Source organism: Pseudopipra pipra, chromosome 2, assembly GCF_036250125.1.
Source record: "Pseudopipra pipra isolate bDixPip1 chromosome 2, bDixPip1.hap1, whole genome shotgun sequence".
NCBI lineage: Eukaryota > Metazoa > Chordata > Aves > Passeriformes > Pipridae > Pseudopipra > Pseudopipra pipra.
Window position 1 is genome coordinate 31,120,093 of NC_087550.1, and position 27,505 is coordinate 31,147,597.

At 38.9% G+C, this 27,505-nt stretch overlaps 1 protein-coding gene across 1 annotated transcript in view; it reads right to left on the minus strand.

Annotated features, from left to right (window-relative positions):
- The window catches only part of RSF1 (remodeling and spacing factor 1), a 64,243-nt gene that overhangs the window by 25,172 nt on the left and 11,566 nt on the right, over positions 1-27,505 (minus strand). Inside the window, exons 2-6 of the mRNA XM_064644849.1 lie at positions 14,708-14,799; positions 10,278-10,370; positions 9,415-9,620; positions 7,350-7,507; positions 1,818-3,535 (exon numbers count right to left, since the gene is read on the minus strand). Of these exons, the coding sequence (XP_064500919.1) occupies positions 1,818-3,535; positions 7,350-7,507; positions 9,415-9,620; positions 10,278-10,370; positions 14,708-14,799 (2,267 nt within the window). The remainder of the gene's footprint in view (positions 1-1,817; positions 3,536-7,349; positions 7,508-9,414; positions 9,621-10,277; positions 10,371-14,707; positions 14,800-27,505) is intronic.

Genomic DNA, 27,505 nt, shown 5'->3' on the forward strand with positions numbered 1-27,505 from the left:
GAGAGCACTTTAAAAATACAAACTCATTATTCCTTGTTTCCCTTTTGTACTCCATATCCAGAAAAAAACAGAAAATAAATTAATAAAAGGTGTTTATAAATACACAGACTCAGAAGCACACTATACAAATGTATGTTTAACTTTCTGTGCTACTGTCATGGTTTGAGATGGCCCCCCCGGGAGTCGGGGGGCTCAGAGGTGACTGGGTGCCAGGGCAGTGTTCCCTGGAGAGCCATCACCACTCGTCTTGTTCACTTCTGCTAACAAATCATATATACACAGCCACTGGAAGCTGTTGGCAGTATCTCTCTGTAGGTGTAGAAGGCCAGGGGGTGGCTGGGCTCCTTCTTCCCCACTCTGGGGGGGAGAGAGGAGCCCTGCGGCCCCCCCAACTCTGCCTAGGCCAGAGTTAGAGACAGCATTGGAGTGAGCGAGTGTTTGTGAGGGACGTGACTCACAAAACAACTGGTAAGCAAGGAGAGAGAGGCAGGCCTTGCGGCCAGGCCCTCTTCTTCCCCCCTTTTGCAGCCAAGCTGCAGAAGGGGGCTGTTTTTCCCTCTGAGTGTTTAAGTGGGAGTGGATGCAAGGCTTAGTATTGAAGCTGAGCCAAGAGACCGGAGGAGGCTCGACTGCCAGGGGGAAGAATCCCAGGCAAGAAACTGGAGATGGGCCAAGGGCTCAGGAGTTGCCCTGCTGAGGTTTTGACTGGGGGCAGCTGAAAACTGACTTGGAAGAATGAAGATTAAAATGCCTACCGTGATAAGCTACAGCAGCAGCGAACCGAGGTATGAGACAGAGAGAGAGAGAGAGAGAGAATGACACAGCAGAGACTGACATGGGATCGAGGAGAAAGGACTCAGAACTACCTTCTTGGACTTCCTGAGGAGAAAAGACTGCAGCAAACAGCTGAAGGTTGGTGAGGGAGTGTTCAGGGGGCCCCAAACACTCCCACGAGAGAGAGACTGCGTTACATATCAGCCTCGAAAGGCTTCTCCTGGACTAAAGTTAAAGGGAGGGGCTTAAAAGGACTGATAGAAGTGTAATAATATATATATAGTTGCCTTTAGTTTGTATAGTATTTATTTGTGTAAATAAATGTATATACTTCCCCCTTCCCCTATGGAAGCCTCTGGCCTAAAAGTTTTCTCTTCAGTGTTGGGATAAATTGTGGGAAGGGGTGGGGAAGCCTGGATATTGGATTTTGGATTTTCTAATGTGGCTCAAACTGCCACAGATATATTTCCCTGATGTACTTTTAAAGATCTATGCTGCATAAACAAAAGTTAATCATGAAAAAAAATACCTCCACCCAAATTAAAATGGGTATTCCACATGAGAAAAGCTAAATTATATCAGGAACTCACCACAACAATAACTTTGGCTTCACCTAGAAAGAGAAGTGATAATATTTTTATTCTTTACCATTTGTTGGTTCCTTTTTAGCTTATGATCATCCTGACCAACCAAACAGCAACAAGTATCCATCTAGTAAATCCACAGGAGCTACAAGTCTCCATTCAGCCACTCAGCCAGACAGACTCATGTCTGATCCTGTCAGCTTTTAGAATTCTCTCCAGTTGATTTGGTCTACTTAGGTTGGTTCAAATGACAGATTTTACAAACTGGTAAGTCAACAGATATTAGCACTCTCTTACAGGGTGTTGCAAAATTGGTTGAGTCCACTAACTGAATTGCAAAGCTAGTTTCTTGCAAAAACTGACAAAAGGAACATATTCTTCAATATTCCTATGTAAGTGTATATCCTTACAGATAAGGCTGCCGGTATTCTCTATTCCCAGGTAATAAAACTGTATTACCTTGTTAACCTTAGAATTTGTCTCCTTCTCTTGTTTTTTTGCATCTTCTTTTCGTTCTGCTTTTTGTGCTGCTGTAGGTTTCTCCTCTTCCTCTTCAGTTCGCTTCTTCTCAGTCTTCTGATCCCGAGTCTCCGCAACTTTTGGAGTAGGCTTGGATATTCTTGGAGAGCGCCTTAATGTGCGGCCAATGCTGACCTCTTCTGGCGGTGTTTCTGTCTTTTTCTTCCGACTAGAGATCCTGATTGTTAATTTAATTCCTTCTTTCTGTCTTTCAGAAGTTATTTCCTTGTTCTCTGTTGCACAGTTTTCTTCTTCAGAAACTAGCTTATATTTAAATTTGCTTCTAGGTAGTGGAGATTCCTTTTTGCTCTCTGAGGAGTCCTCTAGATTAGATGCATGAGCATCATCTAATCCATCTGGCTCTGTTTTGGCAGTATTTGGCTCTTCCTCTTGTTTTTCAAGGCTGGATTTTTCTTCTACTTTGCTCTCCTCAGGTAGAGCCGTTTTACTATCAGAGTCCTCCTTTTCCAAAACAGGTTTCTCCACAGTAACAGGAGAAGCAGATGCAGGAGGTACCTCAGCAGCTTTTGGAGAATCAGTTTTCTCCTCAGACTCACCTTTACTTTCCAAAGTCTCTTCATCAGCCAGTGCAGGTGTGGGCAGTTCTTCAGGAGCAGATGCACTTGGGAGTGTCTCAAGCTTCTCTGAACATTCTTTGGGAGGCAGTGGGCTGTCCTCTTTGATATTGGTTGCTGGTTTCTCTTCAGTTGTTTTGGCACAGTCTTCAGAGTTCGAAGACTCTTCTGCTACTGTTTCAGTAGTTGTGCTGTCAAGGGACTCTTTTTCCACAGGACTAGATTCCTCCTTTGAAGGCACTTTCTGATTAGAAACGTCAGAGACCACAGCCCCAATCTCTTTCAGCACACTTACGGAATTTTTCTCAACCTCACACGATTTTATAGAGTTTAGGGAGTCTGATAGGTTTTCCCCACTTTTTCCATTTTTCTCTTTCAGTGAGCTGCTGTCTTCCTTTGCACCAGCAGAGTGTTCTGACTTATTGTTTTGTATGACGCTCGGGGTTATTTTTTCACAGCTAACCTCTCCATTTACTAGCACTTTCCCATCAGGACATAAAGCAGTAATTGTAGGGACTCTCTTAAAAGCTTCTTCTTCTGGTTTCCCTTCTTCCTTCAAGACATCCTTTGTCGGAGTAACACATTTACACAGGGCCCCCTTTATCGGACTGTCATAGTCATCCGTCAGCTTGATCTCTCGCTTTTTAAGTGGTATTTTTGCCTGCTGGTCATTTTTAAGTTTTTCACTTTCTTCCACAGACTTCTCCACAATTTCTTGGGGAGTTTTGACATTAACACAAAATTCTAGCCTCTCTGGCTCATGAACTGCTATTTTGTCCGAACAGCTTTTTACTTCTTTTAGGTCTTTGGGTTCTGTTTTGTTTTCCTTTACCTCTACTTTAACAGGCTTGACATTTTCTTTAAAGGAGTCACTTTCTTCTTTGACAGTTTGCTTTTCTTCATTGTGTTCTGAAGGTTTCTCTAATTTTACTATTACTGGCAATTTTATAATTTCTTTTTCTTCCACTTTCTCAATTTTCAGCATATTTTCATCTTCTTTGACCACAGGAGGAGGAAGGCTTTCTGATTCCACTGACTGTTCCTCCACCTGCTCTTTTTCTTCTTTGATTTTTAACTGATTTTCTGTTGACAGAGAAAAATAGCTATGAAACAACCAGGGGACCTCCAGGATTACAAAGAACATCATCAAAACAAAAGCATATCTAAAAAAACCAACAGCCCTAAGTCTCACACAAAGGAATCTTCTCTTGTTCAATTACTCGAAATCTCACTTGTCTAACACTGTCATTAAATGAGTGGGCTGACAATTTTTAGCTGTAGAATCACTGTTCAGTTTAATTATATACCAAGATAAACCTAAATTTCAGAAGCCAGAAGCAGAACTCTAGATTTATGCTTCTTTCAACAGACATCCCAGCCCCCTCTTCAGTAGTACCACAATACTTTCAGAGGATAAATAAAACCTAAGCAGAGACCTGAAGTCTCACTTGAGTTTCTGGACTATTTCAGAAAACAGAACACAGTGTAGGATTCCGAGGCCTTCAAGTGAAATTCCTCAGAGAAGTCAGTCTCCTGTTTGTACGTGTTTTTCTTTCAAGATATTCTTAACTATCGTACTTCAACAGTTTGGAGAAAAGACATTCAGCATTATGGCTTATGGCAAAATTCATCCAGATTCTTGGGCAATGACTATATCTCCTACATACAGACAATAGTCTACACCCACTTCATCTACTCTTTTTAAAACAAGCAGTGAAGAGAAGCATATCCCAGAAACACCTGCAGAGATGAAACAATCAGGTTACTCCACTTTGCTAACTCAGATTATTAGGGCCTGAATTACAGTTCCAGCAGTCAGAATAAACCATAGAGCTATTCTGTAATTATATGCTTAAGCTCGTTATTTGTCGTTACCACAACCTCTTGATACCTAAGGTTTTTTTATCTGATTTGTGTCAGCCAGCAATAGAACTAATTAGAAAAAGCAAATACAGTATCACTATATATACCAGAGCAGCAGCTCCTACCACCTAAAAGATGCTTTTGCGAGTGTGCCATAACTGCAAACAAAAAGATTATTTTTTTTCCTTCTACCTTGCCCCTCTCAATCCAAGCTAGTGTAGTTTTTTTCCATGATGAGAGCTTTCCAAAATAGTTAGAAATATACAGGGGACAGTACATGACAGTTAACAATTACATCAAAGAAAAAAAGCATTCTAGAAAAGAGCAGTGAGGAAGAATTCACAGATTTTAGAATATTTTCAAATACAATGCATGTACCCATATAAATCTCAGCATTAGTACAGCAGTGAAAGATGCATCTATAAGGCACCAGAAATGGGAACATTTTGAAGGCTCAAGACTGGTTTTTTCCCCTTCACAGAAGTGATCCCCAATCAGAGCCCTTGTAAAAAAAGAAAAAGCCGCCTCTGTAAAGATCTTTAACAGTGAAAATGAGATATTTTTTTCTATGTCTGAATTCTTTCAGCTTCCCTACACTTCTGTCTAAACTTTGTCCAACCATTTCTTCCCTTAACCTACTGCTTCCTCCCAAACTTCATTAAGGATCACCAGAATCCCAAAACTTCTCCATACTGAAAACCAGCAGATGTTCTATAGGCAAACTCCGTGAACTTCTCATAAAGCATTTCATATATATACAAAATTACTCAGTCAAAGTACAAGTTTTCTTAATGCTATTTGAGTCAATCAATTAGGCCAGCAGAAAACATGTAAGCACTGGGTCAGTTTACCATATTTTTGTATGAACTAATTTAATGCTGCATGGAAAGTGGCCAAAGCAAACAAGTATATGTTGCAAACAGCAACATATTCTGATATGTTTTCACTGCACTTTAGAAGGGCTTTGAGTGCAATCCTTGGACTACAAGGAAGAAAAACTACAGCTTCTCAACTGAAAGACTTTAAGTAGTGCTCTGTGGATACACTGACAGCACTTCAATCACTGCAAATGTAAATAATTTCATTATTCACTACATATATGAGACAGAGACCTGCTGGAGTGAGTCCAGGGGAGATCACAAAGATGCTCCGAGGGCTGGAGCACCTCTGCTATGGAGATAGGCTGAGAGAGTTGGGCTTGTTCAGACTGCAGAAGAGAAGGCTCTGTGGAGACCTCAGAGCCCCTTCCAGTACCTAAAGCGGCTACAAGAGAGCTGGAATTTTGACAAGTGCATGAAGTGACTGGACAAGGGGGAATGGTTTTACACTAAGAGAGGGGAGGTTTAGATTAGATATTAGGAAGAAGTTTTTTACAATTAGGTAGGTGAAACACTGGCAGAGGTTCCCCAGAGAGGTGGTGGTTGTCCCATCCCTGGAAACATTCAAGGTCAGCCTGGATGGGGTTCTGAGCAACTCTGATACAGTTTAAGACATCTCTGCTCATTGCAGGGAGGTTTGAGTAAATGGCCTTTAAAGGTCCCCTCCATTCCAAACCATTCTGTGGTTCTGCAACTAGTGCTTAGGGGTGATTTTGAACCAATAACACAGCCTAATGCAAGCACTGAGCCAGGTGAGTGTGCCACAGGATTTGGGGAATTATCTACAAGGTGGACATTCATTGAAATGTTTTCAAATGACTGCTCCTGAATTCAAGGTAAAGTAAAATCGTATCTGAAGAAGAAATGTCAAATAGATGATTTGGCTTGATTGAGACAAAGGTAAAATCAATACATGGAATTAATTCTGCAGTGTCAGTAACCATGCAGGTTGTGCTGGCACTTACATGCGGAATTAGATATTAGCAATGTCTAAGACTGAGAGACAATTCTGCTGGTGATTGTCACAATTTACTGCCATTTCTACAATCTTCTTTTAATACTTCCACAACTCCAAATTTATCTAAATGTTTCATTTATTTTTTCTGTTCTATACTGTTTGTTGCACAAAGAGTGCGAATAAAATGCCAGGTCTTTCTCTTTGGTATTCAGAATCAAGACAGGCCCCAACTAATTCCATATATCCAATTAACTCATACACATTTGAAAAAAAACACCTACAAACACTCTGTAATATTTAAATCTTGTTTCTGATTGTGAAAATATTTTCCTGTATTTTAACAAAATAATAATACGAGGTAGTAAAACTGGGGTAAAATTACTTGGGATAATAAGATCTTAGCTTTTTTCACGACCCGAAAAAAGATCAGATTCTTATAAAATACTTCAAGCTAACTGATACTTAGTAAAACCAATGCACAAACCAACAAGTCAGCAAAGTTAGTAGATTATGTGCAATGACATGATAATAAGGAAAGAAAAAAGTTCTTTGCTTTGATCTTAGAGATCTTTTCCAACCTAAATGATTCTATGATTCTAATAACAACAATACAGTGGAGATAGGTAAGGACAGCTTCACTTCTACAGTATTTTAGTATTTTTAATTGTTTTAACTTAATCTCATGTCTTCCTGAAAAACCATGTTGATTGTGAAACATTTGAGGAAATAACCTCTATTTGTCTGATTCAAACTCAAAAGCAAGAATAAACACCACACCCAATACTATATTGATTTCAATCATGGCATTGCACAAGCAGATTTTTTTCTTTTTCAAATTTTAATGTTGCTAGAACAAGAAAAGTTTGGCAACAGTTCAATGCCCCACAAAAACATACAATGATGAGTATTTACAATATTATACAAAGGGTACAGCAAAAATAAAAAAAAATTACCTAGGAAACAATTTGTACATAGCTCTCTTCTTATAAATAAATTCTTGAGCTTAAATATGTGCTAAAAAACTCAAAAAATATTTATAATTTCAAAGGATTCAATATTTACTTGATTTACTTTGAACAGAAACATTTTTTCTCTTTTTTAAAAAGTCCTAATCTAACACAGTAACTTTTCATGAAGCTGAAAAGTCTAACATTGCCACATCACAACATTTAAAATTTGAGATAAGAAGGCAGAAAACCTTGTGTAGCTGCTTCTTCACCCTTTTTGGCATCTTCATCTTCTATGTTTGGACTTTCACGTGATGAGTTCTCCTGCTGAGAATTGTTATTTTTCAACAGGGCAGGATCAATTTGTGCTTTCAAGAGCTCAAGGGTCTCGGCAAGCTCATTGCGGTTTCTAGAAGTGAAAAACATACAGTCTGATAAGCCACTTACTTACCCCAAAAGGATTCATGAAAAATAAACAAACATTATCTCCTTAAATGAACACTATCCTGAAAACCTTATAGAGTTATATAATGAAAACACAAGCACAGTGAAATGCTTGTCCAACCTGAATGGCTGGGAACTTTGCAGTCAGAAGCCTTCGCATTTATCCATACCAAAATAAAATTATGTTTTTGGAAGGACCTTATCTACTTATCTATCTTAACTCAATTTCTGTTGGGTCTGGATCCAAGCTGCTACTATTATTCTTGTATTCATTATCCTACTGCCAATCCTCACTGATTTTACTTTGCTATTTCTTTTTTCTCTCAACAGAGAAGTTATACCTTTCTGCTCATGCACCAAAGAAGCAACCAGACCATTTAAGTGAAATTTTCGAAAGCAACTAGCAAAATAATTTAGATACTTTTTGCAAGTGTGCATCCTAAGAACACATAGCAAGCACCACCAAGTTGTCTAGAAAACTCCAGCTATTGGAGTTATGACAGCAAGAAAATGTTGGTGCACATCTGTATAAATGTGAATCTCAGTTCACTGTAACTCCTTGTTTAAACTGCATATCTAACTGTTAAAAAAAACCTTTATGTATAAAGAATTTGAGCCATGATTGAACAGAGTCATTGTTTTCATAATGGACTAGAATAATAAGGCTCTCACATTTCTTTTTCAAAGCCAATGTTCAGCAATTTGTTGTCTCCAGATTTAAAGAAAGAAAGGAGGCTTGCAACAACCCTGAGATGTGGAATCTCACGTTTTAAAACCATTTCAGATTTCTCAGTGCATTACTGTGGCTTTCTGCTGTGAGTGTGGAGTAGAACCCTGATTTCTTCCACTTTTGGCAATGATCTTTGGAGTCTATAAAGCACAAAAGAGATAAACACCGCTCAGCTCTCGATCTGTTTGTTTACATACATTTACTTTATTCACCCACAGCAGCTGTCTAGATGTAACCAGAAGTAATGCTAGTAAGTTTAAACTAAAGTTATGGCAGTAAATAACCTGCAGATGGTTTGAGGTGGAATGGACTTTCAAAGACCATCTAGTTCCAACTCCCCTGCCATGGGCAGGGACATCTTCCACTAGACCAGGTTGCTCAAAGCCCCATCTAACCTGGCCTTGAACACTTCCTGGGGTTGGGTAGCCACAAGTTCTCTGGGCAGCCTGTGTCAGTGCCTCACCACCCTCACAGTAAAGGATTTCTTCCTAATATCAAGTCTAAACCTGCCCTCTGTCAGTTTGAAGCCATTACCCCTTGTCTTACCAGTACACAACTCTGTAAAAAGTTCTTCTCTACCTTTCTTGAGCCCCTTTGTGTTCTGGAAGGGGCTCTGAGGTCTCCCTGGATCCTTCTCTTCTCCAGGCTGGACAACCCCAATTGCCTCAGCCTGTCTTCATAGGAGAGGCTCCAGTTCTCTGACCATCTCCTTGATCTACTCTAGATTTCCTCCAACAGGAGCAATTGCAATATAATTCCCCCAAAACCAAATCTGTTCACTTGCTACTTTCTGAATAAAACTGAAGTTAAAGAAGCAAGAGTATTCTATTTTCTAAGACATTTAGCTGGCCAGTAAGCAAAATGGAGCCATCATTCTTAAGAGTGTCTTCTCTTGGTACCCTTTCTATATATTCATTGTAGCTCAATTAAGCAGGAAAAAAATTATATGATAGCTGTTACCAACAAATCAGCAAGTTATTTCTCTATATGATTTTTCACTAGAACATAGATGTGAAGGCAGAAAATCCCCCTGTCAGGAGTTCTACTGTGTGAGAAACAAAGAGTTACTGAAATCCATTTCTGAGTCCCAGTCACAAATAGTTAAAAATCCTACAAAAAAAAGGAAAAAAAAAAAGGAATACCTAACAATGCATTTCCATGTGGATCCATCCTGGTCATCCTGTTCTTCTATGTACATCCTGACATTATGCTCTTGATCCAGCTGATACCAGTACATCAGGCCATCCTTGTCCCGACCAATGGGCTGCAGACGCATGGCATCAGCATCCTCCTCGTTAATGATATTCTTAAACTTGAGATTGTCATCAAACTGACATTCACAGAGATACTGAAAAAGTGAGAAAGTAGAAAGACTGTTAAAATATCGAAAATATAAAGAGAAAGAAGAAAATCAGTTCACTTCCTTTCAGCGTAATTTGGGACTTCTTTTTAGGCCTCTTCCTGTTGGATCTGTGTGTCAGCTGTAGCTATCAGTTTTTTCCAGACCATGTTGTTTTTAAATGAGAGACAAGGTTTGTTTTGTTTTTTCTGGCCAGCTTAGAAAGCTTATTCTAAATTTTATTACATAGTACAAGCTCTCATTCTACACTAAAAGTCATACATAACTTGGAACCAACCCTGACAGTTTTCTCAAGACTTGAAAAGATTAAGTTCTATCTTTGCCTTCGGAATTCAGAGAGATAACATACATTTTTAGAAGTGTATACTGCAAAGACAAATAGCTGTTGAAAAAACGGTAAGCACAAAACTACTGTCATACAAAGTGTGAAAAATACGCAAACAAAGTGTTACATGCTGCTTGGGCTTATCCCACAATAATGAATATGATGTCTGTTCCAAGATCAGCTCTCTATTTAATATATGCACTTATGTTTTCATCAAGCTGAATTTGCAAGACATTTAAGTGAGTGAGGAAGCTAAATCTCCAAGATACTTAAGTGAGTGAGAAAAAAGTAATTTAGAATCTTATCTGATGAATGTGTACCTTCAGAATTCCCAGTTTGCATTCAACACTCATTTCTAGGTATCCTTTTTTTTCCATCTCCCAAGCCCAAGTGCTGTTGAATTCTTGGCATATCTGTCACAAACAAAATAAGCAGATTTCCAGGGTTAGGAGATAAAAGCAACTTTAAACTTTTTTATTAATAGTACTTTACTGTGGTAACTCATTATACATAATCTCCTTGGGATTGCAGTCAGAAAGCTTCACACAAAAAATAAAACTGAGGTAGGTTAGAAAGCACTGGTGCACTTCCATGGAAGAGCAGATCATCAAGGCCCTGATCACCACCACATTCTTCAAACACCCTAAATTAGATAGCATATCTCTGGATTGGGAAGGTATTCTTGTCTTTGCTGTGCAAAATATCTCAAATTTTGCTATTTCTGTCTGTTTAGAACATAAATTCTCTGACGTAGACAGCATTTCTTATTACATCTCCTTACAGCACTTAGCACATAAGCTGCCATGGTCTCTTGGGGCCCCCTAAGTCCTTCAACTGTACTGCAGATAACAAATGCAACTGCTACTCACTCCACGCGGTGGAATTATTATTCTTCAGAAAATACCTTGGGCTTTAAGCTGTTTGATAGATATTTTAAAATATTTTAAGTATAGCCAATTTCAATTTACTTAAAGCAAATAAATTCAACCACACCAATATGGGGGAAAAAAACTAACACAAAAAGAAGTGGTCATAGAGGATAAATAGATTGAATCAGCATGAACTCCAATAATAAAGGTGGAGAAGGAATTCCCTCTCCTCCTAAACAACTCAGACAAGCTTAAGACAGCTCTCATGATCAGAGACAAGCTACTCATCAGCTGAGGACACATGGCAGGATCTCCAGTCGGTGAGGCTATTCCAGTGGAAATATCCACGAGGAGGTGAAAGCCAATCACAGCTACACTACCAGCTGAGATTATTTTGAAGTGTCACTGTTGAATCACGATTGTCCAAACCAACACATGAGGTGCTGCTGCCCTTCAGTCTGCAAGGATGGACTCAATCAAAACAGCATAGTCTCCCAATCACCAAATTATTATTAAAAACAAGATATAGTCACCAAGCTACTTAGAAACCTGTCAATCACATCTGAAAGCAGCTTTCTCTGGAAACAGCAGCAAAAATAACCCTACATTTAACCCACCAGAAACACAGATCAGCAGATCTACCTGGACTCCAACCAAGAAAGGGGGCTGCTACCCCTCCGCTATCGCCTGGGCCACATTACTGACCCTCCACAATCCCTAGTACTAACACCAGTTCTTAAGTGGCCCAAGGGTAAGGCTGCAGTTAGATCACCTCAGCCACCACAAATCATACTGTGACTTTAAACTACAACCTACACAGAACACCAAAGAGCACTCTGGTCACAAGGGATCCTGCCGAAGAGCAGATTTTCTTGCTCTGAGGTTAAGGAATACTACACAGGGACTTCTCTGATGCAAAGCCAAAGCTCACAGCAGGAGACAAACGCTGCCCACTCACAGAATGAGGTTACTCTACTTTCTCTCTCATATTTAACTACGTAATGTGAAGAACACTGGGAAACTATACATCAAAACCCTTGCTCAAGGCATATGCCAGTTGCCGTTCATTACTTACTCATTAAGTATGAAAGCAATAATGAGAAGCTTCATATGCTGTGGAAGTGTGTGACTGTCAAAGCAAGAGCTACGAGACATCAGAGCTGAGGAAGTATCTGTTCAAACTGAAATGACTACATTTTGACAATTAAAACCCAGATAATTGTGCTTTCTCTTGACAAGTACTGTCACAACCCTGAACTACACATCTCATTGATTTAGGCTCTGCTGAAATCTTTGCCTTCACTGAGGGTATGTTTCACACTGATCAAAAACCTGCTGCTTGCAGGAGCAGCTGGTTTCTGAAGGCTAAAGGGTGGTCAGCACCCTCCCACCCTGAAAGAGATGCTGGAACAGTTCACTCTCTCAAATATTTCCAAAGAAGCTACGATGGCACCCGACACTTACTATTGGCATGTTCGAAATGTTCACTTTAAACAACAAAAACAGGAAGGTGAAAGACATAGCAGAGGAACCTGTTTGGGTGGGACTACAGATGCCTGAATTCTAATAATTGGAAAAGACAAGGGTATCCATAACATGCTGATTTTGGATTGAAGGTTCCAAATGGACCAGTCCAGAGAAATCTTATCTGTATAAAAATACAAAATATGTTTGACAATAGTCAGATAGAACATTTTGTCAGGAGACAATTCAATGTGACTTAACTACTTGTTTCTCAAAGAACAGCTAAGATAGACAGTTCCTTGTAGTTTTTGGAACGTTTAGGACGAGTCATTTCTTTATGTTGGTCATACATGACCACATACATTCCCTATATAGAGGAGAAAAGTCAGATTCCTGGAGTCCTACAGCCATTTTCTGCCAGAAAAAGACTAGTGAGCATGCTGGTGACTTGGGTGGTTCACCACCAGAAGAGGGAAGGGAAAGAACTCTCAACTATCATGTTCACTTCCTATCCCAAAATACATTCATCTGTCAAAATACCAGCCATATCTTAGAGACAATTTTTATCATACTCTTTATAAGCACAACAGTCAAATGAAATACATTTTATAAATAGTTGGTATATAAACAAAACATAGTAATACCTACATATTCTTAATATTTGTGCACATAAGTCCTCCACAAAAAGTTTCTGCCTAAGTAAGAACATGGTCACATCTAGAAAATGTCAAACCCTGTTTTAGCAAAGAAACACATTAGTAGTTTCCAACAAAGGGAAAACAGGTCAAGTTTGCCTCTTAGAGTGTATCAATAATATGTGGAACAATACTGCTGGTATCAGGGAAGAATGCTCTCAGTGGTCTCACATCTTTTCAGTTTTTCCTGGCTTTTGTGACATTTCCCAATGCTCTTACTTGTTTTTCTAAATTAATTACACTCCTTTGAAATCGGGACAATATTAGCATACCTTTCTAATTAGTTATAGTCAAATTCCTTTGTTCTTCAAGGTTACTTTGAATCACTGTCCAGAATAAACTTCAAGTTAGCTCTGGAGACTGTTAAATGAAGTTGAATTTATTAACACTTACTCGGTCTTAACAGGGGTGTAAGGGAAGGTTTCCTGATTGCTTCCCCATCCTTTCAATGCCTGTTGAAGAAGATTTTCCAAACTACTCCCTCATAAACTTGTTTTATCCCTCTGCTTTCTCCTTACAACACAACTGATAAGTGGCTTCAATGGGGTACATAAGTTCTCGACTCAGAGTTGGGTTTTCTCAGCTTGCTGCAATGGTTTTTGGGTTTATTAGGGAATTTAACATAATTCAGTAACCACAGTACTTGGTAATACAGAAAGTATACAGAAGTTACATAAATTATAACATAATTATTTTTTAAAAATATCATCAATACTTTACAACTGGGTAAGGGATTAGAGTTAATTCAAGGTTCTTCACCAGGTTATTCCCCAACATATTCCCAGTCCTAAAAACTTTGTCATCTGAAGGCTACACAAACCTCAAGACAAATCCCTGTCTCTGTAAAGCTTACACATAGCACTTGAGGAGGCAAACTGCAACTGGATTTGTCAAATGCCATTGTCAAATGCCATTATTTGTACAGTTGCTATTACCATGATGCTGTATTTCTAAGCAAGATGTGATTGTGGCTGTACAGACAATAATAAGATTGCAATTCTGTGGATGGAAAGACACATGGAACATATCCAGAGGGGAAATGGTAACCTATTAATTTTGACTATCCATATATTTTTATATTCTGAAGAAGTGTAAATTACTTAAACTGAAAACTATTTGCATGTGAAGTGTCAACAACGGCACAGCAGCAATTCAAATACCAAGACAGAATTATGTAAAACAACAGGATGCTCTGTTTTTACTGATGCATAACTACATTTTCATCTTAGCTGTGCCATTCTGAGCATGCAGATATAAATCACTGCAATACCTTCTTTTATTATGAACACGTGCTAAAAGACCTCTATATGGTTAGTTCCTGTATGAATACCAACCAAATCACATTAAATTATATCCACGATTGATATACAAATGAATTGTTACTGTGTAAATCTCTCTGCTCGATTTAGCCCACTTATAAGCTACTAAATCTTCTTTATTTAGTGTCTTAATGCTCAAAAAAGTATTTTTCCTACCAAGTATGAAGGTGGATACTCTTTTACATGCAGAAGATAATGCCTATTTTCAGATATATTTTTACACAAGCCTAGGCAGACTGAAAGTTAAGCTGGGATCTGATGCAACTACAGTCTGGGCACACACATCAATGCTGGCCACAGCACAGCCCAAGGCTCACTATAATTCATACCAGGGATTGCTCACACAACTACTCATCATAACCATATTCCAGCATTGCAGGATAATACAATGTGCATATTGTACCTTGATCAAATATTTTTCCCATCTGTCTGCTGTGACAGACTTCCCAATCTTTCTCATCAGTTTCAAGTGAAGCTCCACCAATTCTTTTGGAACTGCAGTATTAAGAGAGAAAAAGAAAAAAAAAAAGAAGTTGTTAAGTCTGGTGCAAACATTCTTCAATGCCAAATACTGGTAACACTGAAACACTGTGACAAATTCAGAAATTTTAATAAAACACAGGAACTTCAAGCCTGCTGAAGAGCAGCCCGGCAACTGAGAGATGGAATAAAGTTAATTTAATCACATGAGTCTTTTTGTTTATATTTACATTTAGGATAATCATTGCCCTTCCTTCAATTCAAGGAAACAGACCTCAGTGATAAATACATAAAAATTTTGGCAGTGTTAAAACCACAACTGGACAGGAAGTACTTCAGTCAAACACCTACAAACATACTACCACTTGCAGCACACCTGCAGCTGCCTCCAGAGACCCCAAAGCCATATTCTGCACTATTTCTGGAATATCACTGAATCCAAACTATTTTTGGCTGAATGCAAGGTATGGGAGAAACGTTCCAGAAACTCCATCCTCATAGATGTAGCTTTGCTATGTACTTACTGTCTTTTGTACTGAAGGGACAGAGGAGGACTCTAGACATGGGGCTTGAGGAATGGAGGCCAGAACTGCTGTTGAACACAGCTGCACTACCACTGTCACAGAATCAAAGTTTTCCAACCAAATATATACATCTCTTAGTGTACACTCCTCAGAAACAACTTCAACAGCTCATCTTAGCTCACATCTGTGATTTATAAATCAATGTGGCACCACCAAGTGGCAAATTTGCAGAATGCTAATTTTATAAGTTAGTGAGTAGCAAAACTTTTAAAAAAATATGTAACTGATGATTATTAATCCAACTCTACATGACGTTAACTTTCTCATTTCTAATTTTTTGAGAAAAACTTAAGAATTAATTTGTCAAGTATTTTTATTTCTCTACTCTTTGCGTACAATTTTATGTTCTAAACGCATTTTCATTACTCTATGCACACACACGTTAAAACCTTTAAATCCAAGAACTTTTATTATTGTAATTTATGATTATGATTATGGTTTTTCAGCTGGTCCAATAGCATTATTTGACACAGGATAAACAGCTGGGACACCAAATGTGTTTGTTCTAAACTCGAACATCACTGAAACGTTCTTTCTTTTACTCACCTATACAACATTTGAATACCTGTATGTATCTTCTCAATATTGAGCTTGGCTTCACCTAACCTCTGTCTTTCAATTATATGCCTCTATTTTCAGGTGAATACACTGAGTTGGTAAAATACTAGTCTGATGAAAATGCTTGTGTTGTTTCAGAAATAAATCATCACTGCTCTAGAAATTTTATACACAAACTCCTTCAATAAATAAATACAGGAAGTATCAGCCTGGTTCCCCAAAAGAGACCTCTTTTCAATGTAGATAATTCATATGCAATTCTAAATTAGCCCTGTTTTTCTCTTTTATTCCATTTATATTTAATATTTCCACTGCAATTGCATATTGAAGACACCTAGCACATATTCTCCTTGCTTTTCCTGAAAACTGATGCTTTTCATAATTTTGAACAGAACAAGATCAAAGGACTTAACCCCAGTAAGTGTCAAGCACTTGGCACTAACAAAATTAAGGACAAAGCGCTTTATACACACGAGCAATTCTATCAAAGTTAACTCATACAGCTAAACATCAGTTTGTGCTTGTGTGACATGGAAATGACCCAGAGTATTCATAATCTTGCCGAATCGAAGCTTTTGTTCTGCATCTTTTTTTGTTTTTAACCAGATCTCTTTTTTATGAGTACATACTGATAGGAACTCTAGTTTAAAGAAGTACAGGTGATTTATTTCAAATGATCCAATGCCTAGTCACCAAAAAAATCCCTGCTAGAGCATTTGCCTTAGAAAAAATGGAGAACACTAAAAATTACAAAACCTGAGTAATTTGCACACCCTTGGAGGTCAGCACTTCCTGTGGGTTGTGTTAGTACCTAAAGAAACCTCACTTCTTTTTCCAGATTCAGCATTTCAGCTCTTGCATTTCTAGGATCTTCATGATGTATAGATGTGGTTACTTTTGCAAACTTCACAAAACATTTCAAACCCATTCTCTATTTATTACCCTTTCAAGATGCTTTTCACATATCACACAATATTAATGACCGGATTTCTCAGCTGGCTTTTCACCAGGTCCTTAGTAAGCACTTAAAGAAATCACATCCTACTCTCCTGGTTTAAGGAAGGAGGTGGGAGGAAACTGCTGTCTAGAGCATGAGAAGTGCAGCCTGACCAGCCAGGGTGCCTGAACTACCACAGGAGCAGAAGCCTGCAGGACTGAGAAACAAACTCTATATTCAAACCAAAGTAAATGTAAATACTACCTGGATCACACGCAGCAGTGTACACCTGACTTGTCCAGAAATACCAGCTAAGGGAGCTCGTGTAAGAAGGCTAAAGAGTGGTGGAAAATCCCTCCTTTCCCAGAGCACTTACCTGGTAAGGAATAGAAGTGTACTAGTAAACACAACTAACAATTCAGTCCTCTCAGAAATGCATTGAACCTGCATAACTTTAAACACTTAATTCTGTTCAGAATACAGAGAGAATTCTTGACAAGAGTTCATTGAACTCATATGGGACATCAGTAAGGATCATTTTTACAACACTGTTCTGTCCTACATGTAACATCCCAAAGAGAATGAACATGAGATGTAATTATTTTGGGTTGTGTTGTTGGCTGGTTTTGGTAAATAACAGTAGACTACCACCTCCTTCGAAAAATTTCATCTCCATTCAAGCAGGACCTGCATCACCAATTTCAGGAGCTCGCATAAAAATGTTTTGCATTTGTTAAAATTTCACGTAAGGGAAGGAACAATACCTAGCATCTTTCTTGCATAATTGCCATTCTGTGTAAAGTTCTGGCCAAAAAAGTGTGATGGAACACATACAAAAAAACCCCTAAATCTGAATGAACTTCTCAGTCTTTTATGAAACTTTGATCTCTCTGTAAAGTTATACAGGAGCTCTCTAAAACCTTCACAGAATATACTTAAGCGGTGAAGAAAACACCAGGACTCCTCACAGGGCTAGTAGAATTTGTACAGCACTATTGTAAAAGAAGAACTGTTTCAAAAAATCGAGTATAATTAAACCACGGTGCCATCTGCTAGATATTAAAAAATATAGACTTTTCATAGGAAGAAGTCATGAGCCAGGAAGAATGAGTCACTGTATATACAATTATAAGGCTTCTGGTGGAGTTCAGTTCATTTGTTAAGTCCTGCACTTTTTCCTGGAGGGCAGGCGCTTGTCTGGTCTTACACAATATTCTTTGAACACTATTCTGTCTACTCCAGCATTCCAGGGATCATCCCATACATCAGTAACACATTTCTAATAAATTTGGGAATGAAAATTGAAATGGAAGAGAAAATGTACGAACATGTGAAAACCCCTTAATCTGGTTAGAAAAGCCGTAACTTTCAAACACCTGCACAACCGCAGATTAAAGACCTAGTCGTGGGTACCCATTAACACCTTCCCATGTAACCATAACCCCATTTCACTCCTACTTAATTTCCCTGCCAAAATGAATCACAGCTCACCTAAAAAAACCCTGAAACAGATGAGGAAAACAGAAAACGTACACGACAAAGTCTAGAGAGACAACAGGGGGAATCTGTTATTTGGAAAATTATTACAAATAAAAACCCTTCATATCAGAGCAGATCTTGAGTGCTGGACACAGAGAGGAAGATCAGAACCACGATGTATGCAGAGAACCTAGTACCGATGTGGATTGCAAAGCTGGTGCCTCCTGTCCTCCTCCAGGGATAGCAGAAGAGAACTCTGAACCCTTCATGCTGAGGGGATTTAGGAGAAGGGAACAAAAAGTAAAACTGTGGGATGCAAAGCCTGCTGGCAGTTTTCATGCTTCATGAACACAAACAGGTCCTCCCAGCTACACCAGTAAAGCCATTTTCCATGCTAACTTGTTTTGGCAAGTGGAAGAAAAAAAATGACTCATAAGACATACATGGCAAATATTTCCATTAACTGTATGTTCTTTTTCATCTTTCTGCCTTGACCAAAATTAGCTCTGCATGCTATGACTTCACTGTCAAATAAAAACATGCAAACAAGTGTTCAGGTCCCTCTGCTGTGAATGCTGGAGGGAGTCATCCTGGAGGTACATCCAGAGGCAAGAGCATCCACTCAGACATCAATGAAGAGTTAGTACATGCTCAATGTGGAATAGGTTGCCCAGAGAAGCTGCGGATGTCCCACCCCTGGAAGTGTTCAGGCCAGGTTGGGGGGGGGGGCTTGGAGCAGCCTGGTGTAGGGGGTGGTGTCCCTGACCATGGCAGGAGTGTTAGAACTAGATGATCTTTAAGATCCCTTCTAACCCAAACCATTCTATAATAATTTACCACTTAGCCCATCACACACTAGCCATGCAGATAATTCCCTTTACAGACAGGCCTTTAAGCATAAATTTTCTTAAAACCAGTTGACTGCATCCCCTACAAAAGGCACAAGAGTCCTTTATAGACAAGTGATCATATTTCCAGCATCTTTAATATTTTCCTTCATTTCTTTGTGAAGTCTGAAGTCCCACGAGCACCCTGAGGCAGCAAACACTTTGTCTTCTAGATTAGTTTCAACCAAAGAGAAGTTCCTCATCTCTTTCATTACACAACTAGCAAACTGAGGAAAAGAAAGGGAATAATATCTCCCCTTCGGCATCAGCACTGGTTTATGATAACATAAATTTTCTTCTCAAAGAACTATCTAACTTGTTTCTTATCTCAACTCTTAGTAAAAACAAAATGGGAAAATCTTATCATTGGTATGTGTTAAGAACTTTACACATCAGAGAGAAAAATTACAGCCTTGGTACGAACTTGCCATGATAAATAAATGAAAGGACAAAATCTCTAGTTTGAACCAGGCAAGGAATTACAGTGAACCTCTGACAAAAAACTGTGGCAATAAGGAGCTCCATCTTCATGCAGCGAGCTTGGCATAAAAAAATAAATCAGAAGCATGTGAACTCTGTAATGATTCCCAACATGAAAAAGCAGCAGTTCCTGTTCCAAAGGACAATCTAAAGATCCTATTTTCTATCTGAGTCACTTGATGAGTATTATCCTAACAAGTTGTATGCCCGTAAAAAAAAGACATGCAGGAAAGGGGAAAAAAAATATAACTGCTCTGGCTCCTGAGTGAATGAAAAGAGCAATTAAACATGCTGTAATTAAACCGCAGATCAAAACAGAATGAACAAGTCACCAAGTAGCAGTTTTATATCCTGTTCCTAGAAAGATTGTTGGCAGGCATTACAAACAAACAAACCATGCTCACATTTAAATGACACTGTTATCCTAGGAAAGTACTTTGAAATCTGGATGCTCAGTAACTAGATCATTTTCATACAAATATCCCAGTACCTTTATCTCTCTTATCTGTACAAATACCTATCAGAAGACTCCCCGCTTACCTGGACTATTTGGAGCACAGGCCACTCTAACACTACTCAGCAAAGTTAAGGTTTTTATCATGCTGATAAATCCTCTTCCACCTCTTCCCATGCGAGGATCCCAGCACACCACCTCTTTCACTGCCGTTTGCAAATTAACTGTGACCAACATGCACAGTGCTTTGAACCGGGACCAAAATGCTTTCTCCTCTCCCAGTTCTTTTAGTAAGTTGTGTCACCAACATAACAGACCTTGCTATCAGAGCTGTACTCTGACTTCACTGCATTAGTCCAACCATTAATCCAGCACTGCCAAGTCCACCGCTAAGCCAAGTCCTTAAGTGCCATATACACGTGATTTCTGAACACTTCCACGAGGGTGATTCCACCACTTACCTGGACAGCCTGTTCCAATGCTTGACAAACCTAATATTTTTCCTAATATCAAATCTAAACTTCCCCTGGCACAACTTGAGGCCATTTCCTCTTTTCCTGTCACTTGTTACTACCTGGGAGAAGAGACCAACATCCACCTGGCTTCAACTTCCTTTCAGGTAGTTGTAGAGAACAAGAAGGTCCCCCCTGAGACTCCTTTTCTCCAGAGTAAATACCCCCAGCTCCCTCAACCTCTCCTCATCAGACTTGTGCTCCAGATCCTTCCCCAGCTCCACTGCCCTTCTCTAGGCAGCACCTCATCCAGCACCTCAAAGTCTTTCTTATAGTAAAGGGCCCAACCTGTACTCAAGGTGTGGCCTCACCAGTGCCACGTACAGAGGGACAATCAAAGCCCTGGTCCTGCTGGCCACGCTATCGCTGATACAGGCCACGATGCCATTGGCCTTCTTGGCCACCTGCACACACTGCTGGCTCAGTGTTCAGCTGCTGTCAACCAGCATGTCCAGGGCCCTTCCCACCAAGCAGCTTTCCCAGCCACTCTTCCCCAAAACCACAGCATTGCATTGAGCACCCTTTCCTCCCATTTTTTTTTTATTCTATCATCTTCCCTTGTCCACAATTCAATCTGATTATGTTTGTGCTCTCTAATGCCCACACTACCATCAGTCACTTTCTCAGTATATCTAAAGCTGAGATTAAAACAGTCATTTCCATTGTCACAGGCATAACTCTTGAAGCTGGAGTTAAAGACCATACCAACATAAACAAAATCTCCAGAGAGTTGTTTTTCAGCAGCCTTTCAGTAGTTAGAAGATGGTTTAATCTTTCACAAGTCCCCTCTGTTTCATTCTCTGGCTATTAAGTTCCTAGGAATGTTGGGGACTTTTTAAACTAATATATTAAGCAACAGCGGAGAGGTTAAAAAAAGCAACACTGATGTTAGAATAAAGCATAAAATTCAGGCAGAAAAGCATGCTGTACTGTGCAATGAAGAAGAAACTGAGACAGAAAAAAAATTACTTTGAAAACAATGCAGGAAAAAATAGCACATGATCTATTTTAGAAACTGGAAATATCCCAGGAAAGACTGCAAATGAAAGCCCAGTTTACTGCTTCAAAAAATGCACTGAATAAAAAAAGGGGTCCAGTCCACAAACTCAGGACACGTGAAGAGCAACTGAGAAAAATCAGGTGGTGGCAGCAATGTGCAAACGAGCAGATTGCTCTGAGAAACAGGTACTGAAAACATCTGAAATTGTCACTGATCGCCACTGTTCACAATTAAATCACGCGCGGTGACCACACCATGCATTTTGACTACCTAAAATCAAGAGCACCTGACCTGCTGATCCTTTATTTGTGCATAAGCAAACACCTGCCTCTGAGACTGCTGGGATCACAGCCTATAAAAGCAATGACGCAGACAAACAGGTATCTTTCATTCTCAACAGTATAAATCAGGAAATAAGATCTTCTAAAATGACTCCAGGACTCTTGCCTGCTGAGGCATTTCAGTCTCCAAAACAACCAAGACTTTTAGACCATGAACAAAAAATCCTCCTCATTTCCTTCCTTGGCCCTAAACTGTGTAATTATAATTCTCAAATAAAGAGCAGATTTGACAAAGGTGAAAAGTAATCACAAAGACTACACTTTAACGGTAGACTCTGGAGTGTTTCACAATTCCTGAGTGTAACTATGTATCTCCATGGCTTTACGATACACTGGGATAAATCCACTTCAGAGAAATATTAGTAGCTTGGTTTTTTCCCCACTAGAAGACAACACAGGCAGGGACAAGCTGCAGTGGGTGGCATCATCATGCCCAGTTCAGGCACTGGGAGCCAGCCTTTGGAGCATCTTGCAGAATGCTCCCCCTGCAGAGAAGCAAAAGGATGTAAGGTGACCTGTTTTGTCTGTGTTAGGCACCAAGGTGTCTTACAGAAAGCATAAGCAACGTTAGGAGCCCTAACAAAAAAAAGAAGCAGGTTGATCAGAAGGGTTGGTCCAACTCTGTAATAAGAAATGCTGAAGAGGCACGTATTCGGATGTGCAACCCCTCTCCAGAAATATTGGTAGAAAAAGTAGGATTTACATCCAGACCTGAGTCTGGATTGAGACACTTACTGGTCATTACAATAATAGAAGCTCACACTTGCCGGAAAGGATGTAAGCAAAAGAATTTGAGGCGGCAGTGCTCACCTTGTTCACCTTCTGATCTAACAGCAAGTAGTTACACAGCTGTTCACGAAATGGTAAAATTTAATTTAGTGTCTTTATTCACTCTTAGAAGGATCAAAATTACAACACCCTCAAAAAGAAATAAAATTCAAGGGATCAAAGAATGGAGAAGAGTCTAATTCCTGTCAAGAGGAGCCTAAGCTTCTGTCCCTGCATCGAGCTCCTGGAATCTTTTAGGTATTTTTCCATTAAAAAGCTAGGAAAAGGCAGCTGTATAGCAGTAGGTTTCATCTAAGCAAATGTAGATATTTACACCTGAGCTAATTCCATATAATCCATTTACAGCCCACAGAGAGAAATACACTTTCAGGAGGAATCAGCTCATCCTAAAGTAAAACATCTGAGCTCTGTTAAATACATTTGGAGAGATTAATTCCGTTGTAAAGTGTCTGGCAACTTTGTTCAGTGAAAACCCACGTATGCAGGGTCTTGGGGGAAGGTGGTGGAGACATAGGAGTGTTACCAGTTACAGAAGGGGTACCCTTATCTAAACTCTTATGCTCCCTGTTAGACACAGCATTACCATTGCAGACCTCACCTTATTTCATACAGTTTATCCATGCACAGACATTTCTGGCAGACAAAATCAAACGTCTAAGCATGGCAGCATTTAACTTCAGATGAAAGAGTTTATATCCTGCTATGTTAAAGTAAAGTATCCTTAGTGCACTGAAATAAGTGAAAGTCAAGACTAAACACATGAAGTTGTATACATCAGTAGTTAAGAAGCCTTCAGCTTTATTTAGCTTTATTCACCTAACAAATATAACAAGCTTCTCTTAATGTGTTCTGTTACAGGACAAGTGAATGAAAGTCCTTTTTTAGTTCATTATACAAAAACAAGGACAAATGTAAACGCTTATTTTTTAATCTCTTACTTTGTTTAGTTACTAGAAACACCAATCTGATGTCAATTTTGCTAAATTACCCAGGTACTGTCTGAGTGTTAACATCAACAGCATTAACAAAAGGAGGATCCTAATTACATTAAAAAATCACTTTCTTTCACATCTCTCACTTGAATAAAAAGGCAATACTAAAAAATTCAGAGCAGGTTGCATAAAAACTGCTTTTCTAAAACAAGTTTCATTATCAATGCTGAGGTTATCACTCTTCAGCAAGGAAAAAAACCCAACCAACCAACCAACCGAAACAAAAAAAACCCTCCACAAATACTTATCCTCTTTCATGTATCAGATGAGATCTACTGCAAAGACATTTCTGTCCTTTTCCAGGTCTAATTTGCCAAATAGTATGTTTTTTCTCTAGTCACCGGTGATCCAACCTGCACTTCAAGTAAGTCTCACTTATACTCTGCGATTCACCATTTCATCTTGCATTTACCAACAACTTTACTGAACAATAGCAACCAATAAATATTTCTTGGTACTTTCTCCGTAACTGTTAAATATTGCAGACATTTTTTCTTGAAAACCTAGTCTTGCAAACTGTTAATATTTTTAATAATAAATATTCTTCATTTACTGGACCCTAAAGAAGTGCAAGAATATAACCATGCTACAAAGATGTATATTTTCTATTTTTCAAAACATCCAGCAGCGACTAACTCATGTAGAAAAATTTGAGTACTACCCAGTAAGCATTTGGTATTTGACAAACAGCAGCATTATGTGAACATGAGGTTTTTTTAAGGATCAGCATAAGCAAACTTTGAAGGTAAAGCCAACACAAGTCATTCTGCAATGCACAACACACTTCCCCATCAGATGGAAATAAGTAACTGCATGTTTGTTCTGCTCTAAGGCAATACCAGTTCATTAGTCTATCAGCAGTGCAAGTGAAAATTGAAAATAGTTTTAAAAAATATCCAGTATCTAGAATGAGACACCTCCCATCTCAGAGACTTGGGCAAAACAGTCTCAAGGAAGCAATATTTCTAGCAGCTGACAAAAATTTCCATGAAAGGTGGCAGTCATACAGCTGGATGAAATTCATTCTACAGCTGAATTCATGATCACAAATGAACAATTTTATAACTTTAATCTAATTAAAAGAGAATTTGAGGTTTTTTTTAAATGGTTTCACAGCTAGTAGCAACTTTTTTTCCATTATGTCTTAAGGAAGTGAGAATAGAAATTTAAGAAGCAAAACTGTCCAAGACAATTGCCTGACAAAGCACTAGTAGTACATAAAAACACGGTGTGGTTTTTTACCAACTTCCTTAAGTCTAGATCTAAAATAAAGACTTATTTGAACTTACAGAAAAAGCAAACAACTTATGTCCTCTTGTGAGCTGATAACTGAATCTCATACAAAGTGAAGATTCACAGAAGTTTAATTCCTTGAAACGACCAACTCTTTATTACAAATTTCTATGAGCAAACTCATGTTTTGACCTGTCAACAGTATTAAAATATCCACCCCCATAACATGATTCTTTTAATTGCAAGGAATGGTTATAACTGTGGGGCTGTTGCAGCTTCTCAGGGGAGCCAAGACTGTTAGCTTTGGGTCCACATTATCTCCTGTCTGTCTAGGTAGCCTTAAAGCCACAGAGTCCTTTGCCATACTGGCAGCGCTGTTACCTCTCCGTGACTCTGTAACTTGGGCTACATTGCTGCCAACCACCTCTTACACAACTTTAATCTGAGCTACCCAGTAAGACAAGGGTAACAGCCTGAAGGGATGCTCAGTTTCTAGCTGCTGTTTCCATGTTGCCATCACTCAATCCTCACGTTTGAGATACAAACCCTCCAACCTACACAACCACTCATAGATGCTATCACAGTCAGGAAGAGCCTGGCAGCTGCTTGGCAGGCAGAAGGAAAGTGCCACAAAGTAACCCACGCCCGAATCTTTCCACTGAACCCGCTTCCCAAAAACACTATCCAAAAACCATAAAACTTCTGACACCAAATCCTTCCCTTCCCATATAGAACAAAACAGACAGAAATGAAGGTGAACAAAGCTGGGCATGTTTATGCACAACACTTGGAAAGGAAAAAGATGAGCCACAGCGTGTGTAATCCATCACTCGATCTGACAGTGACCACCAGCTGCTGTTTCAGAATTTGGGTAATGAAAACCCACAGCACACGTACAAAATTACCTGCCCCTAGGTTAGCTTTAAACCATCTTTTTACATAGAGCTTAGTTGAACTTAAAAGCAAGAAAGTTTATGCTATTAGTTTTATTTTTTAAATATTTTCACTACAACTCAATATTCATCAGTGTCTAAATCATTCTGAGCTCTGACCTCAGTAATAATTTGCAGCAATCAATTGCAATTACAGAACATGTAAAAGGTGTTTAAATGCGAAATACTTTTGAATTTCATTCAATGCACTATTTTTCTGGTTTTACAATATAAAAAGAATGCAAAGCTCTAGGAGCCTTGCTTTGAATACTTTTAAAAAATCTCCTCTGGAGTTCATAGTACAAGCCTTCATACAGTCCTCTTTACTTTTGCATTATCTCTCAAGATGAAGCTGCCATAGTTGAGCACTAAAATCAAGATACAGGCAAATAAGCAAATGACAAAACAAGAGGTAGGTACAGATACTCAAAGTATTATGTTCCCCAAGATTCTCAGCCCATTCTTTGTGTTATCTGGTATTTTGTTAATTTTACAACTCCAGCTCCATGTTAGTAGGTGTGCTTTCCTCTGACCTACCACAATACTACCTAGAGTATTTTGTTGAACTAACAGTTAATTTTAATATTCTGGGATGTATTAGTTCTAAACATTTTCCCTTCTAACACATACTTATAAGTCTCCTTCATTTGCAGTTTTGTTGCCAATTTGCAATACTATTTTATCCACAGCAGTGTTTCCCCTTAGGCTGGATTAGCCATCTTACACCTTGATCTGTTTAAAAACAACTCATCTCCTTCTGTTTTCTTGGTAAATGAGATTAATTGCCCATGATACTAAAAAAATAAATTAAATTAGGAATTCTACTTTAGTTATACTACAGTGACAAAAAAAAAAATCTCTTTTTCTAACCAACTTCCAGTTGTTTAATCAGTTTAAGGTTTATGATGATGTTTTCCTTCTGAACTGATGACCACTTGGATGCTGACTCACGTTCACAGGTTGACTTGGCTTCAGTGATGCAATCCCTCATGTTCTTCCAACCCTCTGCCAGGGAGGGTTATCAGGGATGAACAGAAAGCAAAGCCCCAGCTAGTCCTAACTTAAAATCGACAGCATGAACACAGACCACTGGCAACATCAGTTTGCATTAACATGCTGGCTGTAGCCTGCAATGGCTAAAAACATACTCCATGGCTCACCAGATTCCTCCTGACACAAAGAATAACATCAAAGAAAGGGTTGGGCATGAGAGCTATTATTTGGGTCATGGCAGGTAAGGCCACTCTGGAACCCAAGTGAACCACTTTAATCAGTGACCTCCTTAAAAGACTTTGCATCTGTGTGTAAGTACCTGTGGAGCATGAGCCATCTTATCTATGCTTCAGAAGAATTACCCACGATTTCAAAAGAAAACAGAGTATTTTTCTTTGGAGAATTACTACTACAACTATCAGAACTAAGAAATTACAATTTCATAAAGTTTCTCAAAACCAGATGTAAAAGTTCCTTGCTTTTGATTTCTTAAATCTTTGCTAAACTCTTCAAAATGTGTTAGCCCCTGTTTTCCACTTCTGTACTAAAA